This window comes from Martes martes (assembly GCF_963455335.1).
Source record: "Martes martes genome assembly, chromosome: 16".
Lineage (NCBI taxonomy): Eukaryota > Metazoa > Chordata > Mammalia > Carnivora > Mustelidae > Martes > Martes martes.
The window spans coordinates 48,620,018-48,638,991 of record NC_137904.1 but is presented as its reverse complement, the minus strand read 5'-3'; the positions used below and the strand labels follow the sequence as shown (position 1 = coordinate 48,638,991).

The 18,974-nt window shown below is 37.4% G+C and overlaps 1 protein-coding gene across 3 annotated transcripts in view; it reads left to right on the top strand.

The window, feature by feature from the left end:
* KANSL1 (KAT8 regulatory NSL complex subunit 1) overlaps positions 1 to 18,974 on the top strand; it is a 178,628-nt gene that overhangs the window by 112,838 nt on the left and 46,816 nt on the right. For all 3 annotated transcript variants that reach the window (XM_080827379.1, XM_080827380.1, XM_080827378.1), the window contains exons 3-4: positions 10,616 to 10,757; positions 18,448 to 18,552. In XM_080827379.1, the coding sequence (XP_080683505.1) occupies positions 10,616 to 10,757; positions 18,448 to 18,552 (247 nt within the window). The remainder of the gene's footprint in view (positions 1 to 10,615; positions 10,758 to 18,447; positions 18,553 to 18,974) is intronic.

The following is an 18,974-nucleotide window of genomic DNA, read 5'->3' as shown; positions in this document are numbered from 1 at the left end:
TTTATTCTTGAAACATAACAGAGTCCTATTCTCTAAAAAAGACACAGTAGCTAGGCCAGTGTTTTGTTCTGAATCTTCATACTCAGATTCTGTGTCTGGTCCTACAGCCAGCCAAGAAGAACTGCCACTTCCATCCTTCTTTGTCATACTGTGTTTTTCTCCATTGGAACACTTCAGTGTGTGTATCAAAGGCTTTCTGGATCTTTTAAGCTTCAGTTAGGTGGGTGTTTTTGTTTTTGTTTTAATAGTTTGAAAATTAAGCAGTACAAGCCATTGCTAAATCAGTCTCATATTTTTAAAATTTCTTGGGAATTCCGTATTCGTAAACTACATATATGCAGATATCATTGAAAATTGATCTGCAGTTAAAACATGTGGTAGGAAAGAAGCATGGATAACCTAGTTGAAGACCAAAGTCTTCATGACGTGACTTTGGAAATAGAGAACACATAAATAACAAAATAAAATGATCACAGTAAACTTGAAGAATATGCAGTAATGAATTCTGAGATATAGTTCCCCAGGGGAAAGCTTTTCCCAGAGGGAGGTGGGTGCTCCTGGATATTTTCAGGCTGGAAACCTGAGTTGGTTATGACAAACAGATTGACCTGAGTACTGCTACTCAGGGGCTGTGTTGGAGAATTAGTACATTTTTTGTTTTTTTGTGCTTGGCAGAGTACATATTACGTAAATGTTACCGATTAATAAAAAGTCTGACAAATGGGCATTGAGAAGAGTTTGAAGTACCTTAAATCTTTAAAGGTTGGGTGTGTCTTAGTACATATCTCGGTCTTTTTTCTCAGTCTTTTTTTTTTTTTTCTTTTTTTTAAGATTTTATTTATTTGTCAAAGAGAGCACAAGCAGGGGGAGCAGCAGTCAAAGAGAGAAGCAGGCTCCCCACTGAGTAGGAAGCCTGATGTGTCGCCACTGGATCCCAGGACCCAGGGGTCATGACCTGAGCCAAAGGCAGACGCTTAACCAGCTGAGCCACCCAGGCTTCCCTCAGTCTTAAACATGTAAAAATAAAATGTACAAAAGTACAAATAATTTATTTGTTGATCTTTACTAAACACTAAATAACAAACTAAAAGTACTTTAGAGGTAGAGTTTATAAAGTTCGAAAGTGTGGACTTTGGGACAAGGATAAAAATAAATGTGGGATATTCTAAAGGACAGATAGTTCTATTTCTTCTACAAATAAATTGCAAGGAGAAAAAGAGGAAATCTTTTTGAGATTTGAGATTTATTACCAAATGCAGTGTGTGGATCTTCACTTTGGAGAAACCAGTTGACAGTTCAGAATATTTGACCAACAACTGGTTATTTGACATTAAGGAATTACTGTTTTTTAAATTATGGAAGTATATAGTGTAGTGTATATGTGTAAATATAGCACAGTATATAGTATACTATATTTTAAGTGAATTTACCTTTTAGAGATACACATGGAAATACATACAGATGTACTGATCTGATGGCTAGGATTGGCTTCAAAATTAATCCACAAGGATTGCGGATAGATGTTATAGATGAGATAGGACTGGCCAAGTGTTAATAATAATTAAGTTAGTTGATGGTTATGTGGGAGTTCATTATCTGTTAGCTTGTATTTGAGATTTTTCATTTAAAAAGAGTCCAAGGTAAATGCAAGAACATAGGCCAAGACCAGGGCTGTGTAATACTGTTTCATAAAACTAACATGGATTACAGAGTTCTGTATGATCTGACCCTACTACCTTGCTATATCCAGTGTCAGCTCCAGTGCATTCTTCCCCTTGTTTATTGGTTGAGCTCCAGCTACAGAATCTGTGTACATATCATTTCTTCTTAAGACACACTACAGTCCCCAGTATCTTTTGTGCATCTCCACATCCCCCCCACCCCCACCCCTTGGACCTCTCATCCCCAGCAAGTTTGCATGTCCACATCCTGATTTATTCTTTGGAGTTTATTAGGTTAAATGTTTATACAACAGAGAAGTCTTCTACATCCCTCAATCTAGATCCGATGTCATAGTTATAATCTCTTCTCTCACATTTTGCATGACTGTTTATTAACATTTGTATTGCCCATTAAACTCTTAGCTTAATGAGCCACCATTCTTGTTTATTACTATATCCTCAGCACCTGGTATAATCTGATAATAAATAATAGGTACTTATATATTTACTGAATGGCACTGGCACTGGGGTAGGGGTGGCGGACAAGAGGAAGAGTTGATGGTGGCTGAAAGTTTGGCTTAAATAATTTGCCAAAACACACAAATCTCTTTTCAGTTTTGAAGTTAGTTTTATTTAAGCATTAGGACAAAAGGGCTAACTATTCAAAACCCCCACCTCCACCCTCAGCCACCACCCTGGAGTCTTTATGAGGATGAATTGGAAGTTTAGAATTGGCTCTGGTAGATTGGTTTCCTGTTACTATAGACCTCTCTAGAAAGCTGATAATAGAATGACAGATACAAAATGCTTCTTAAACTCATTCTCATCGAAGTTTTTATTTTACAGGCAAAACATGAAGGATATTTGATGGTAGACTTTTGCCTCTCCCCCCCATTTTATTTCCTCCTTCTCTGTAAGTTTGGGCAGAGGGTAATGTCATTGAAGTTGTTGCTGTGAATACATTATCTATTCTAATGAACTACAGTTGAGCCTTGAACATAACATGTTTGAACGAGGAGGGTCCATTGTATGTGGTATTTTTTTGATACAGTACTATAAATGTAATTTCTCTTATGATTTTCTTAATATTTTCTCTAGCTTTATTGGAAGGATGTAGTACATAACACATAAAACATATACAATACGGGGCACCCGGGTGGCTCAGTGGGTTGAGGCCTCTGCCTTCGGCTCAGGTCATGATCCCAGGGTCCTGGGATCGAGCCCCGAGTCGGGCTCTCTGCTTAGTGGGGAGCCTGCTTCTCTCTCTCTCTCTCTCTCTCTCTCTCTCTCTGCCTACTTGTGATCTCTGTCAAATAAATAAACAAAATCTTTTAAAAAAAACATATATAATATGTGTTAATTGATTGTTTCTGTTATTTGGTAAGGCTTCCAGTCAACAGCAGGCAGTTAGTAATTAAGTTTTGGCATCCCAAACCCCCGTGTTATTCCAGGGTCAGCTGTACTTTGTTTTTGCTGTTTAGCGTGGACCCTCTTTGGATGAGTCTGAAGCCCAGCACTCAAACTTAATTCTGTTGCTAACTGAAAACATCTATTTCCTGTATTTTTGTGGTGCTTGGAGATTTATTTCTCCTCTTTTCCCTTCTTTTGTATCTTTTACAGTATAGAATTGAACTCCAAGGTTATGTTTATTTAATCTTTTCTAATACACAGATTGTATTTTGCAGTTAGGATATGTCATTTATGAATGCCACATTCCCATGAGGCAGGTGTTGCTATTATTTCCAGAGGTCAGTTTTCATGTCTGTAATCACATAAAGTAAATAAAAGTGAGAACTTGAGTTGAACCTGTATTCCTGCTTCTTCACCTGTGCATTTCATTCTGCTTTTAAGCTAGGTGGTAAACACTTGTATATACGTTGTTTTTGTTTTTTGTTTTTTTTAAGTGGCTCTCAGTAATGTCAGGATTTTCTGTTCTTGTGACCCTGACTCTTAACCTGGATACTGTGAATCTAGCAACTTGCTTATATGCTCTGGTTGCTCAGGGATGATCTCGACTTTACTTACTTTATTCTGCTGGTTTTATAAGTCATGTAAATAACCCAGAGATTTCAGAACCTAGGTATCTCGGACTTCCTTGCACACTTGGAAGTAGCACAGAACTCTAAAATAATTTGTGTGCCAGTTTTTCAACATAGTGTTTTTCAACATAGTGCTATATAATATGGCTGTAGACACTTTACTTTTAATTTTTTTTAATAGAAATTTTTCTACATAAAGTGAAAGAACTGGAAATAGAAACGAAATCAGAATTGGAGAGGAATTACCACCATTCAGGTCTTTCTAACCTATTCATTGTTGTTTAATGAGATTTTTTTTTTAATTTCTAGATTTAAAAAAAAATTTCTAGATCACAAGGTTGTGAGATCAGGCCCTGCTTTGGGTTCCATGCTGGGACCATGGACCTGCTTCAGATTCTCTCCCCCTCTCTCTCTGCCCCACCCCTCCTCCCTCCTGTGTGTGTGTGTGTATACATATATGCATACACACACATATATGTATATATAATACACACACACACACACACACACAAAATGTGTGTGTATATACATACTGTGTCTGGTCCTACAGCCATATATATATATTTTTTTTTTTCTCCCCCCCGCCCAGATCAGGGAAAAATAGTATAAACCAGCACTGTTCTGCTAGATTAACAGATTTTCCATCTTGGAGTAGAAGTTAGGTGATTTTGTTAAAGACAGCAGTAGGTCAAGTATGACATGGTTCAGTGCCTAGCTTTACTGTTCTTTTTAGATAAGTCAGCTTTTGCTGTAGTTTATCTTTGAGGAAGAGGAAGTGTCTGTCGCTGCTACTTATTGCTCTGCTGTCTGTGGCAGTTCTGTAGGCATTGAAGATAGGGTTTATCAAATAGAAGGAGTTGATATACTAGTAATATTGCAAATTCTTGTTTTTCTCTTAGCAGAAATTAAATTCCTTAATGCTTTTATTTTAGTAAAATCAGTGGTAATCACCTCTGAGTTAAGTGAATCAGATCATTACCTCTCATGGTGCAATAGAAAAGTTTTTTTTATCAGTGACACCTTTGAGGATTCAGTGTATAATTCCTAATATGTAATAAAAATAAGAGAACCTTGGCTGCCACATTTGAGGTTAAATCTCCTTGCGTAAAAGTCCCTGTGTTGATCTGTTCCTCCTCTTCTACTGAAACATTTCTATTAACATTACCATTCAAGATGATTTTAGAAAATTAAAGACAAATCACTTTTTTTGTTTTCTACATTGGCCAACATGTAAGCTGAACCCTAAATTTTTAAGTGTTTTCCACTTTGTAGTTTCAGAGTGTTTTATAAATATAACAGCTTTTTTAGAGGAAATGATTTTTTTTGTTCAAGTGAGTGGCATAAATATTTTATATTCTTGGATCCTGTAAAATACCCTAAGCTCTAGATATGTGGTAATAGTCTTCTTAACCCTCTAAAAAGAATCTATTTATACAGCATATGCTATTTTATACAAATAAATACTGGTACATAGCTGGCAACATTAAAATGTATTATTCATGTGGTATTACCAAAGGAAACATTGGTACTGTATCTTCCTGCATTTAGGTAACCAAAAATCAATCCATAATGTAACATTTTAATGGATTTTTATATAGCACATGGAGAGAAAGCATATTTACCAATATGTTTACAAAAGTGAGGGGCAAAATGGGAGTTAAAATGAATTCTCAGGCAGTAGCCTGGTAGGTGTAGACAAACATTTTGGTACAAACTGGAATAAAGTAGTAAACAGCAGAATAATAGTTTAGTAGATAGTCTAGTGTCCTGCATAGGCAATAAAGTTAAAATAATTACTTCACTAATTGTTAGCACAGAATAAGCAATGAGAGAATTCAAAGACTCATCTGTGTTGGAATTTGTATCTTTTTCTTCATCATTCACAAGGACTACATTAGAAACCAATTCAGTTTGTAATTATCACTGTACAACCTTAAGTCATGTGTTCTTTTTGAAGTCTATGACTAATATTAAATCAATAGCTCTTTGATCTGTAAATTACCAGAGTAATAAATTTACATTTTGAACATTGGGGGGAATCCACTTCTCCCTCAAGTAAACTGAATTTCTGTGGCATGTTGTATTTGTTACGGGGTGGGGAGGGAGGTGAGATGTGAAGATCTTATTCTTAAAATAATATTTTGTGGTGTTCTCTTCTGTCGCTGGAGTCTGATACCATCTTCATAGCTACCTCAGACTTGTTAACTATATATCTTTGCTAATAGTTTGGCTTTCTACCCATATTGCTGGTATTTTAAACACAAGATACTGGGGTGCCTGGGTGGCTCAGTTGGTTAAGCATCTGCCTTCGGCTCAGGTCATGATCCCAGGCTCCTGGGATTGAGCCCCATCAGTCTCCCTCCTCAGCAGGGAATCTGCTTTTCCCTCTGCCCCTCCAAGCCCACTTGTGTGTGTGTGTGTGTGTGTGTGTGTGTGTGTGTGTGTGTGTGAATGCGTGCGCGCCGTGCAGGCATGCTCTCTCTCAGACTCTTAAAACCACACAAAATACTTTTTGGACACTTGGGGTGGGGGTGGGGTTTTCATTTTTCATTGATTACATTACAACATTGTGGCAAACTTTCCATTGAAAATCACTTCCAATTCTAAACTGTCAAATGACAACTGTATTTGTAGAATGAAAACTGTTCATAATTTGGTGCTACCCATCCTTAATGAGTTTATTAGCCAACTTCCAAAAAATATTATTAGGAAGTTCAGTTTGTTATTGATATTTAGGAGAATACCTGTAGAGTGGGCTTGTGAGTTTTTACCTTAGGAAAATTTAAAAGGTCTGTTCTTTAATATCATAAATAGTACTTGTCAAAGTTCTTGTGAACGGAAATGTTTTGAGTAATTTTCTGTTTTAGTCTCAGAGTTTCAAACAGATTTTTTTTTTAAAGATTTTTATTTATTTATTTGACAGACAGAGATCACAAATAGGCAGAGAGAGAGGAGGAAGCAGGCTCCCTGCTGAGCAGAGATCCCGATGCGGGGCTCGATCCCAGGACCCTGAGATCATGACCTGAGCTGAAGGCAGAGGCTTTAACCCACTGAGCCACCCAGGCGCCCCTCAAAGAGATTTTAAAGTGTTTGGGTTTATTTCTTTTTTTTTCAACCCCTTGATATCAGACAAGAAGGGGAAAAAAAAGAATTCTTTTGGTTAGGATGTATCCAAATTCAGAGATAACAAATAGGTTTCATCTTTCTTGCCAATTAAGAGTGCTTGGTATCCTGGAACACTGTCATGAGAAAGCTTATGGATCAAGTTCAGGATCACTGGGAGAGACTGGTAGGATTCTTTGTCCATCAAGGGTGTCTGAGGAGGAAGCACTGTAAATTTGCCACAAAATTTTCTTTCCTTTACCTTAGTTTTCAACATTAGAGTTTTGTTTTGGCTAGCCACTGTCCATTGTTAAAACAATTTGTGAATAAACTGTCATTAAATGAACATTGTGTTAATTGTACTAATCAGTTTTTGTCTTTGAATTGCTTTTACAGTATTTGACTTCCATTGTACTTTGTTTTCTTGAATACTTAGGATTTGAAAAGAAGCCATGGGAGGTGTGTGGTTCCTTACACATAAGAGTGACAGGAAGTAATGAGGTTTGAGGCGAGTTTAGTTAGGAAAAGTAGTGTATAACTTAAGTTACGAGTAGTAGTAGCTAAGGTTTATTGGAGTAGCCCAGTGGTGATATGGTAAATGGGCATTTGGTGCTGTGGTAGCTTTGGAAATGAATGAAATGAACTTACAAAACCAAGAGATTTAGCAGGATAGGAAGGTGAACCTCATGGAGGAATGAAAGTTGGAAATTTGATATGCAGGTTAACTAACTTTACCTCTTATTAAAAAGATGGGGGGGCATTTTTATAGTTCAGGAATGATCCAGAGATTATATTTAATCTCTTGAGGTTCTTTGCTGATTTGGGCTAGAACTAGAACTGCAGCCAACATTAAACCAGATGATTAGACTTTTCTTATTGAGAGAAAGAGAGAGAGGTGGTGGTGGTGGAAACGGGGTGGGGGGGTGGAGGACGGGGGAGAGGGAGAGAAAATCTTAAGCAGACTCCATGCCCAGCAGGGAGCCCACCCAGAGCCAGACCTGGGGCTCAGTTTCACAACCTTGAAATCATGATTTGAGGTGAAATCAAGAGTCAAGTGGCTTCAGCCACTGAGCCACCCAGGCACCCAGATAATTAGACTTTTTTAAAAAGTCTCTTTATATCTTGTACTGATTTTATCAGGGTTAGGGAACTGTAAAATCCCTTCTTTCTAAAAGAGAAATAATTGGATAATACTTTGTCACAGTGGTTGGCTTGAATGGCTTATTTTTGGACCATATAAAATAAAAGTAAAATATCCTTGCTAACCTTGGTTTTAATTATAATGGTGTAATTAAGTATTAACTCCTTTCTAACCCTGCTGTGGTTAGATGTGGTCTGTCATTATTGACATTTTTTTCTTTAAGATTTATTTAATTTAGAGAGAGAGAGCAGGAGGAAGGGGAGAGGCAGAGGAAGAGGGAGAGTATCTCAAGCAGATGCAGACGTTGAGCTTGGAGCCTGAGGAGAGAGGCTCCATCTCACAGCCCTGAGATTAGGGCCTGAGCTGAACAAGGTTAACCAACTGCGCCACCCAGGCACCCTGACATGTTTTTTGTTTTTTTAATCTCATCAGTAGACTCTGTTAGAGTTCACTTACAGCCATTTAAAATTTTTAGTAGTGAGTATGTATATCCTGATTGGAGGTGGGGCTACAGTCAGTGTGACTGCTTCTGCTCTCTTAAAAAAGAATTTTATGGAAGATTATGAAATACTTTGATTATAGAATATACCAGGTGCCATATACCCCTCTAATATTTAAGGAATGTTAAAATGTTGTCATATATTTCCATGAAACTATTTATTTTTATTTTTATTGTATTTTTAAGGGTTTTTTTGTTTGTTTTTTTAAGTAATATCTATGCCCCACATGGGGCTCGAATTCATCACCCCACAATCGAGTTGCACGCTCTACCATATGAGCTACCCAGGAGCCCCAGACTTTTGTTTTTAAAGAGGAATCACACATTACATTATAAGTAGAGCTAAAATCCAGCTTCTTCATTCCCACTCCCAGAGGTGATAAGAACCCTCCCTGATCCTAACTTTGTTGAATATCAGTTCTGCACATATTTTTATACTTTACTATTACTATTTATTGTATGTTTATGCTTTTTTAGTTTTCTTACAACTTTTCCTTTCCGTGTTGTTGAGATTTAGTCATGTTGATACATACAATACTTATTAATAAGCAGTATTCCTTTAAATTCTTTTACTACTTGTGTGTATCTCAAACAACTTATTTCTTAGTTTATTTTCCTACTTTAGCAAATTAGATTGTAACTTTTAGCTATTACAAACTATTGCAGTGAATCTCTTTCTTTGTGCAGATGTGCAAGTGTTCTCAGAAATAGAATTTCATGATGGTTGGGTATTCACATTTTTCTGTAGCCAAGTATTTCCAAATTAGCCTTCAGAAGCAGGTGTGCCAGGTTTTATTACCGGCAGTGTATGAATTGCTATTCTCCACATTAAAAAACTTGTTTTTCCCAGTCTGGATTTGAAATAGCTTCCTAATACTTGACCCTAATACTAATATTTTAACCAAAATCTAACAAGGTATGGCGTATTTTTGTATATTCATTGGCCATTTGGATTTCTCACATGAATTTTCTATTGTTTTATTAGATTGTCTGTTTTTTAAATCTCTTTGTTGGAGTTCTATTTTATATTCTGATATTTAATCTTCAGTTATGTGTGTTACAGATAATCTTCTACCAAATAGCGGCTTGCTTTATTTAGCTTTATTAAATCTTTTGTTGAAATTAAGCTGAGATGTATTTTGTGTCTTAAGGAATCCTTCCAAAGATATTTTTCTTTCAGTTTGGCTTTTCAGATTTAGGAATTCCAAAATTATGGAATTATATGATGATGAGGGGAACTAGTTTTATTTTTTTCTGTGTAAAGAGCTGGCCATTCAACTATCCATTGAATAGTTCAGTCTTTCCCCACTGATAATGGATGTCATCCCTTTTATATATCCAGTTCTGAGTTTTGGGGCCTTGTATTTCGTCTCACTGGTCTTTTTGTCTTTCTAGATATTGCTTTAATTATTATGGCTTTACAGTAAGTCTGTAGTTGCCAGTTTCCATCATATTTTCTTTAGAATTTCGCTACTGCTGGTCTTTTGTTTCCTTGTGAATTTTTGGATCTTCTTATCTGTTTCCATTAAAAACCCTATAGGGAATCTGGTTGGGACTTATTTGAATTTATACACATGTGAAAATTGTCATCTTAAAAAAAATTGTGTCTCATTTTTATAAGTCTTTATGTTTTCAGGTTTTATTATTTCTCTAAAGATCTTGTATGTATCAAGTTAGCATAAGTTGGTGCTGTGAATAGTGCTTTTTATTAAAATGAATATTTTCTACTTGTTGGCACATACCAACACTTTGACAGTCTTGACAGTTTTGCTGAATTCTTTGTTTTAATAATTTGTGGTGTCTTTTGGATTTTCTGTGTCAATAATCTTCATTATTTATATATGTTTTATGTTGAAGTAGAAAATATTTCTCTATCTCCTGAGAAATTTCTGTCTCCTGAGAATATTTCTATGTCTCCTCTGAAATTGCCACAGGATTGGGATACTAGAAGGCAGTTTCAGCTAGTTAATTTGGGAAATATCTATATGTGAAATTTTGTCCATGTGTGTCCTGTAATTGACATACATACATATATACATACGTTAAGTCTTGAGTTTTTCTTGGCACTAGACTTAGGCAACATAAGGGCCTTTAGATGTTAAAATCCTCCCATTCCTATCGGGTATAAATGTTGCTGCTACTCTCGAATTTCACTCAGTTTATTTCCTTTTAGGAGACGCAGGTCAGAATGGAGATGGGCTGCAGACCGAGCAGCTATTGTCAGCCGCTGGAACTGGCTTCAGGCTCATGTTTCTGACTTGGAATATCGAATTCGGCAGCAAACAGATATTTACAAACAGATACGTGCTAATAAGGTAAGAGATAAATGTCTGGTCTTTTTCAGCCCAACTAAAAATTACCATTATCCTTTTTTCCCCATCCCTCAAGAACTCGTAACTGGGTCAAAGAGAAGAGTTTAATATGATCTGATACAGTGTTTAGTTTGTTTAAGGGCCTGATGTTTAGAATAGTGCAGACCACACTATTAAAATGTAATGTTAAATTGAACATGTGTTTAGAACGAAACAGTTCCTGTATTTGGACTAATAAGAAACATAAAAAAGAGACTATATAAAGTAAGCCATTGATGTAACTCATTATTTGTTATATTTATGGAAAAGCAGTGATGGCTAAGGATATCCTCTTGCTTTTCTACTTAGATGCATTTCTATTTTACCACTAAGGATTTTCCCTGAAAGACTGTTCCAGTGAAATTAGACATTGGTGTTTGGGATTTTGTGTCCTCCAGTCTGCAGAGTCCTGATTCTTACCAAAGAACTTTTATCTTTGATGGTGACACTGTGGTTGTTTTTCTTCTTAAAAATCACCTTAGAAAAGAGTCCCTTACTCAGTTTGGGTTTGACTGAGGGGTAAATGTGCATGGAAAGGACACACATTTAGCAAATAGGTTAGTGCCTACCGGGTATCAGGCACTGTTCTCTTTAGAGGGGCGTGTGGTAAAATAAAAATCCTACTTTTGTGGAGCTTACATTCTTTCAAGATTTTTTTTTCGTATTAGCTAGATGAAGCATCTGTTGCTCTTAAAAATAAATGTCACAACACTTTCTTGTCCTGCCTTAGTGCTGGTCAGAGCCTTCAGAAAATTGCTGTACTGTGTGTACTGTATGCATTAAATTAATTAGTAAGCCAAAAGTTAAAAGGATGACCAACTGACAAGATAAAATGAGAGTTTGAAGTTCTGCAGCCCCCCATATATATCATCTAAGCTTTTATTCCAAAAATTTCACTGGAGTGCTCTTGTAGTTGTTTTTTTTGGGAAAACTTTTTTTTTTTTTAAGATTTTTTTTAAAGTTTTTATTTATTTATTTGACAGACAGAGATCACAAGTAGGCAGAGAGGCAGGCAGAGAGGGAGAGGGGGAAGCAGGCTTCCCGCCGAGCAGAGAGCCCGATGTGGGGCTCGATCCCAGGACCCTGGGATCATGACCTGAGCTGAAGGCAGAGGCTTTAACCCACTGAGCCACCCAGGCGCCCCTTTTTTAAAGATTTTTATTTATTTGACAGAGATCACAAGTAGGCAGAGAGAGGAGGGGAAGCAGGCTACCCACAGAGTAGAGAGCCTGGTGCAGGGCTTGATCCCAGGATCGTGGGACCATGATCTGAGCCGAAGGCAGAGACTTTAACCCACTGAGCCACCCAGGTGCCCCGGGAAAACATTTTAGTTGGCTACATTATATTACCTTTATTGGTGACTGTTTTAATTATGCCATTTATTAAAATCATAAAGCATACCATAATAAACATCTTTAGCTAAGTCATATGGATACTTTTACGTTCTTGATACCTACTTACGAGAAGTATTTCGGCAGCAGGCTCGGTTTACAGTCTCACTAGTTGTGTGTGGGATTTCTTTCCCCGTAAGATTTTATTTTTTAAGTAATCTCTACACCCAGTGTGGGGCTTAAACTCACAACCCAGAGTTCAAGAGTCACATACTCCACTGACTGAGCCAGCCAGGCACCAGGAGAAGATTTTTTTTTTTTTTTTTAAGATTGTATTTATTTATTTGACAGAGAGGGAACACAAGCTGGGGGAGTGGGAGAGGGAGAAGCAGATTCACCGTGGAGCAGGGCTCTATCCCAGGACCCTGGGATCATGACCTGAGCTAAAGGCAGATGCTTAATGACTGAGCCACCCAGGTGCCCCCAGAGAAGATAGTCTTAATTCACTTTTGGTTCCTGTTTTATTCTTTGGCTCATAATTCAGTAGTAATGACAGCAGTTCGGGGAAACTTTCAAAAGTCTTAGGTATTTCTAAATATCTGGAAAGTGCTTATTCGGGAGTTTTGTGCATATATTGACTCTTCAAGAGTTTTATTATTCAAAACATAATGTATTAAAGAAATGCCAGGCTTGGGATTAATAATCTTCTGTTCTAGTCCTGTCTTTGCTACCATAGAGCTGTGTAAGCTTGGGAAGAAAAGTCACTGAATCTTTCTGAGCCTCCGTTTTCATGGTTTATAAAATAAGGCATTCAAGATTGTATTATATTTTCTTGGTCTACAGTCTGGATACACAATATCTGTTACAGAATTCTGATTGGAAGAGTAAAAGTTGAATGATAGTCCTAATAAGTAGTATGTTGAAAACTGACAACTTTATTTAATATTTGTATTTATACAATGTCTGTTTAAAACAAATATATTAGTTTCTTGGGGCACTTTCTTGGGTAACAGCACAAATTGAGTGATAAAACAACAGAAATTTGTTTTCTTATAGTTCTGGAAGCTAGAATTCTAAAATCAGGATAGAGGGAAGGCCACACCCCCTTTGAAGATTCTAGGGAAGACTCTTTCCTTGCTGCTTCTAAGTTTCTGGTGGTTGCTGATAGTCCTTGGTGTTCCTCCTTAAAAAGCATCATTCCTGTTTCTGTCTCTGTCCTCACTTGGGCATCTTGTCTCTGTGTCTGTGCCCATATTTCCCTCTTAAAAGAACATTAGTCATATTGGGATTTAGGGCCCACAGTAGGGCTCATTTTAACCCAGTGATGTCTGCAAAGACCCTAATTCCAAGTAAGGATCCATTTGTAGGTTTTAGGTTGCATAAATTTTGGAGGGATACTGTTCAAGCCTGTATAACACGTAAGCAATAAAATATATCCCAGAGGTAAATTAATGTGCATTATGGTCTCCTATCACTATAATAACAGAAGTCTTTGAGCATTTACTGCGTGCCAGGCGCTGTGCTAAGCGTTTTACTATTACTTACAAAACTAAAAGTAAACCATTGGAGCGTCAGAGAAGAAAGCAGTTTGTTCGTGGTCAAGTAAACGTGAGCACAGAGCTGAGGTGCAAGCATTTGACTGTTGCTCAAGTTAGTTGCTTCTAAGAGCTTGTCTACTTTTTGAGTTACTAAAATTTTTAACTGCCTGTGTTTTGGTAAAGTGGAATGATATTCCCATTTCCTATCCTCCAAGATTTGTTAGGATTGCCTGGGTAGTACAGGCCTTTTCATGAGATGAATCTAGACTTGGTGGTAAACTGTAGAGCTATAACGTGTCTTAGGTTGGGGAATAAGAAGCTGAAGCTTTCTTTTTCTTTTTAAGGATTTACTCTCTAGCATGTTAACTTTAATTTTCTGAAAGTGACATATTCCAAAAAAAACAAATAAAGTATTTGGAGAACTACCACTAGTTGATTACCAGTTTCTTTCCTGTCAGAAATTAAGTATTAACTTCCAGGATGAGAGAATCTTGAGAGTTTCTTTTGGGAGTAATGATTCCTGTTGCTTTTTGGAGAAAAAGAATACAGTGTTTAGGAGTTCCTCTGCACACTGCTCCTTACTATTTTAATTTTCATGATCATTCAGCTTACTTTTTTTTTAAGATGCTCCCTTGTCTTATAGACTGAGAAAGGAGAACAATATATGTACCTGGAGTGTGTACATAAACAAGTATGTTCATGTATTCTTGTTTAGTGCACAGAGCAAATCTTATAGCTTAACGTTTGTAAGAGGCAGAGCTAAATTTGAACTCACAGCTATTTATCTGACTCCAAAGCATTTTCTAATACTCTGCTGTTCTGTTCTTTCGTCTTCATTATATGTCTCGAGCATATTTATTGATATTTCACACTTGCTAAATAAAACTGAGGGGGAAAGCACAGGGACCACATGGGTTTTGTTGTTAAAGGAGACTTCTTAACACAGTCTTCAACATCCATGTCTAATACAAAACATACCATTTTTCTTTTATTTCTTCTTACTGATCTGTGAAATTACATAGCAATTACTAACTAAGGATGGACATATTATTGGGAATGAGAGGCAGAAGAGCATTGAAGTTTCTGGATAGGAAGGGAGCTGAAGGGAATAGTAGAAGCCTAGAAATACACCTTTGTCTTCAAAAGTGATGTAAAGCAGTTGACATTCCCATCTTAGAGGGTTATAAGGCATTGTGGACAGCTATGTCTTGTCTAGGTAGCCCAGCATGGGAGACCACTGATTTATCTTAAGATGGGTAAGGAAGATTGATCTACTCAGAATGAAAAGGGGAAAGAGTATGTGAAATTGCATCTTAATTTTGTGTTATAAATTAAGAGGTGATTTTTTTATCTTGTACTTTGGTTCCATATATTATATGAAATTGTTGAAATAGCAGCAATTAAGTCTACAGCTTAAGTTTTTTCTGTTCTTTCCTTTTTGCTTGCTTTCTTTTGCCCCATTTTATAATCAGGCTTAGCATAATTCCTTCTACCAGTTCTTCCTTTTTTAGTTTTGGTTCATACTATTTTTTTCTTCCTTTTTTTGACTTCTGTAGGACAGCTTTATGTTTCCACAGAGGAATAATGTATAAGGATATATTATAACTGCATGCAGCTATGATCCATCCCAATTCCTTGGATCCTTTTATAGGATTTTTCTAGGCTTAGGGGCCTGGGCATGATCCTGGTTTTGACTTGAGCAGAGGTGAAGAATGGGGAGACTCTCCCTGTCTTTGTATCTTGGCCTCTGCTAGTTTGCAGTCTATTTTAGAGTGCAGTGATAGCCCTGAGATGCCCACTCCCATTTAATCCTCACATTGTCCTTTCTTCTTTAGCATTTTACACCTTCTCATGTACTATGTAAAATTTATTTACTCAAGTTGTTTATTATCTGTCTTCCCCAGGATTGGAATGTAAGCACTTTCAGGGATGGGTTCAGATGAGGATTACAGGGATAGAAGGATATGTCTCTCCTTCTTTCCTGTATTCCCAGCCCCTAAAACAATGTCAGTAAGTGGATAATTGATGGCTTGATCTGAGTGAATGAAAGAACATGAGGAGTTTGACCCAGTGTTTAGCCCTAGTTCTGCCATGGATTGGCCTGTTGACATGACCTCCAACCTCCATCCTCTCTGGGTCTATAAAATGATTTGGAATAAGTGGTCCCTACCAGGTCTTTTTAACTCTCAGGAGAGTGCCCTTGTTGTCTTTCAGAGAGGTGTTTATTTTAAGAGATGATTCAGTGATTTAAGGGAAAAGTTTTCTCTCTGGGAAATAGTGACTGTTATATCCTGACTTATCTTCTAACCTAAAAAAATTGAGGGAATAACTTTATGCCTGGTAATTGGCTTATTTAGGCTTCTGGCTGTAATTAATATAAACTTAATATTCCTGTTCAAGGAAAAAAAAATTTTAACCTAAAACTCAAAAAACAATTGTTACACATTTCCTTTCTTGGTGTATGATTCTGCTGGGGAATATGGGGGATTCAAAAATATTTGTATTTTGTCTTAAGTCTTTAGAGGGCTTAACATAAGTTAATAAACAATTGGAGGCGATAATAAATAAATTGGCCCCAAGGTTCTGCTCTGGAAATGAGATTCAAATATACAGAATGTAGAACAATAATCCCAGTGCTTCAGAAACTCTGGTAATGTAGATAAAACAAGTAGGGCCCAGTTAACCGGGGGCATTTTCTTGAAAGGAGATGGGACTTGGATTTGACAAGTTCTTTGAAAGGATGAGTGACATTTTGGATAAAAATATTTTTAAATGACAGAATCAGTATGAACAAAGGAAGTAAGAGTATTGCAACCTTTAATTGCATTTATTTACCTAGTAACTATATTGTAATAACCTCCCTCTCAGTGGTAACAAACTCATACACATGCAGACATTTTCTAGGAGATAATGAGACCAGTGTAACCAGGGCTCTTAAGCAGGGAAGATGTTGAATGTACTATTTGAAGAAGTGTGCAGGATAACTGGTTTTTGCGAGTAGTTTTTACCTTGACATGGTACCGTTTATGAAGTCTGTTTTATGCTGTTATTGAGAGAAGAAAATATATTTTTTAAAAGATTTTATTTATTTATTTGGCAGACAGAGATCACAAGTAGGCAGAGAGGCAGGCAGAGAGAGGAGGAAGCAGGCTCCCTGCCGAGTAGAGAGCCCGATGCGGGGCTCGATCCCAGGACCCTGGGATCATGACCTGAGCCGAAGGCAGAGGCTTTAACCCACTGAGCCACCCAGGCACCCCGAGAGAAGAAAATATTTTTCAGCAGTTTTTTTAGCCAGGGAAACTTCATTCTGAGACTAGGGCAAACCTTTCTAAATGGTCTTCCCCCCCTTTCTGAGGAGTTTCCAGTTCATTTTCTACATAGGCTAGTCATAGTCTTATTCCAGCATAGGTAAGTGTTGTTTCTCTTGCTTGGGGTGTAACTCCCCCCCCCTTTCATTTTTAGGAGGAAACAGGTAGAATTCCATTGTTCTTTCTTAAGATCAGCTCCCCTCCCCCATTTCCTCTCTTGCATCCCCTATTTCGTTAGAGATTTTTTAGTTAAAAAGGACCATAGGAATGGATCATCTGGTTCGCTGGCTATTACAACAGTCGTGTCATAGTGGCTATGGAGCTCAAATTGATACAGTCAGAATCTTTAAGTCCTGACATTTATATTTTAGGATGGTCACTGGGGGGATTCTGATGCTGAGTCAAGATTGACGAAGTCTAATGTGTTTCAATTTAGAGCTTGCCTTAGGATTTACCAGTGGAGCTTTTTTTAAAAATGTAGAATACCCAGCCATAACCCCAGGGACTTGGAGTAAATCTGATGTTGAAGCTGGGCAGGTATAGCTTGATAAGTTTTCCCGGGTGATTCTAATACAAAATTACCTTTAAGAGACTTACTAGTCAGATCTTCTTGTTTTCTAAATCAGAAAAGGAAAACTAAAGACACAAAGCCCTGGTTACTTTCATCCCAGTCTTTTCTGTTATACGGTGTCAAAACTTGATTTTGGTTACCTCTGTTTGAGTTCATTGTGAGATTCATGTGTGTGGCTTTTTGGTTTTATACTGTGAGCTCACTTGTGTCTTTACCAAGCTGCACCCTTGCTGACTGGATAGGATTTGTAGAGTCGTTTTAAGTTTCTTTTTACATTTTTTAATTCCTGGGATAACTGTAAGATCCAACTTTGAAATTGTGAAGCAGGAACCTAATCTGGAGTGTTATTTATGCTTATGAGAAACAGATGCCTTTGGAACAGCTTTGTTTAAGTTCTTGGTTTGTAATATATTGTAGGAAGTGCACTGTTCCACCTTTGTAACAGGTAAAATTTTGGTTGCTTAAATATAGTTGGCTTATCACTTAGATTTGTAGCACTTAACATTTATATTCATAGCACTTAAGGTAATCTTTAAGCCACATCTGTGATCAAGTTACCTAGAAAAATTGCATTGCTGCTGTTACCACAGTATATTCTAGTTAGTAATACAGTATAAAGTACCATACTCTATTAAAGATTCCAGACTAAAAGATGGTAAAGGGAACAAGCTTATGTAGGTCATAGCATTTGAGAGGGAAAAGGGGGAAACTATGGTATTCTTTATGTTGAAATAACTCTTGGGAAAGCAAAACTGCTGGTAGTGTTGTTTTTGTTTGAGAATCATAGGAAAAGGGAAGGGGGCTTTGGTAAACCAGTCCCCTGCCCCTGACTCTTGTGATACTAACTTGTGAATTAAATTTGTGATTTATGGTACCACTCACTGATGCTGCTCTTCTATCTTGCAGGGGTTGATAGTTCTTGGAGAGGCACCACCCCCGGAACATGCAGCAACAGACTTATTTCTTCCACTTAGTTCTGAAGTGAAGACAGATCATGGGAATGATAAATTGGTAAGTATAAAAGACAGAAAAGGGAGAATGAGTGAGAATTCTGGCATTTGCTTCAGTACACAGTTATTCTCTGTAACAAGGATCCTGGCTTTTTTTTTTTTAAGATTTTATTTATTTATTTGACAGATCACAAGTAAGCAGGGAGGCAGACAGAGAGGAGGAAGCAGGCTCTCTGAGGAGCAGAGAGCACAATGTGGGGCTCAGTGAGCCACCCAGGCACCCAAAGATCCTGGCATTTTTTGAAGGAAGGGGACTTCTGGCATTTCAAGGCCTGAATTCCTGAGTAGAGTGGCACAGGGCCCCTTCCACATCTGTGTAGTTGACCTTGACTTTAAAAGCAGCTCCTAACTCAAGACAACAGCCAGAGCAAGTGTGGCATTGTGGGGTATTACTGAGAATCAGGAGACCATGTCGCTCTGACA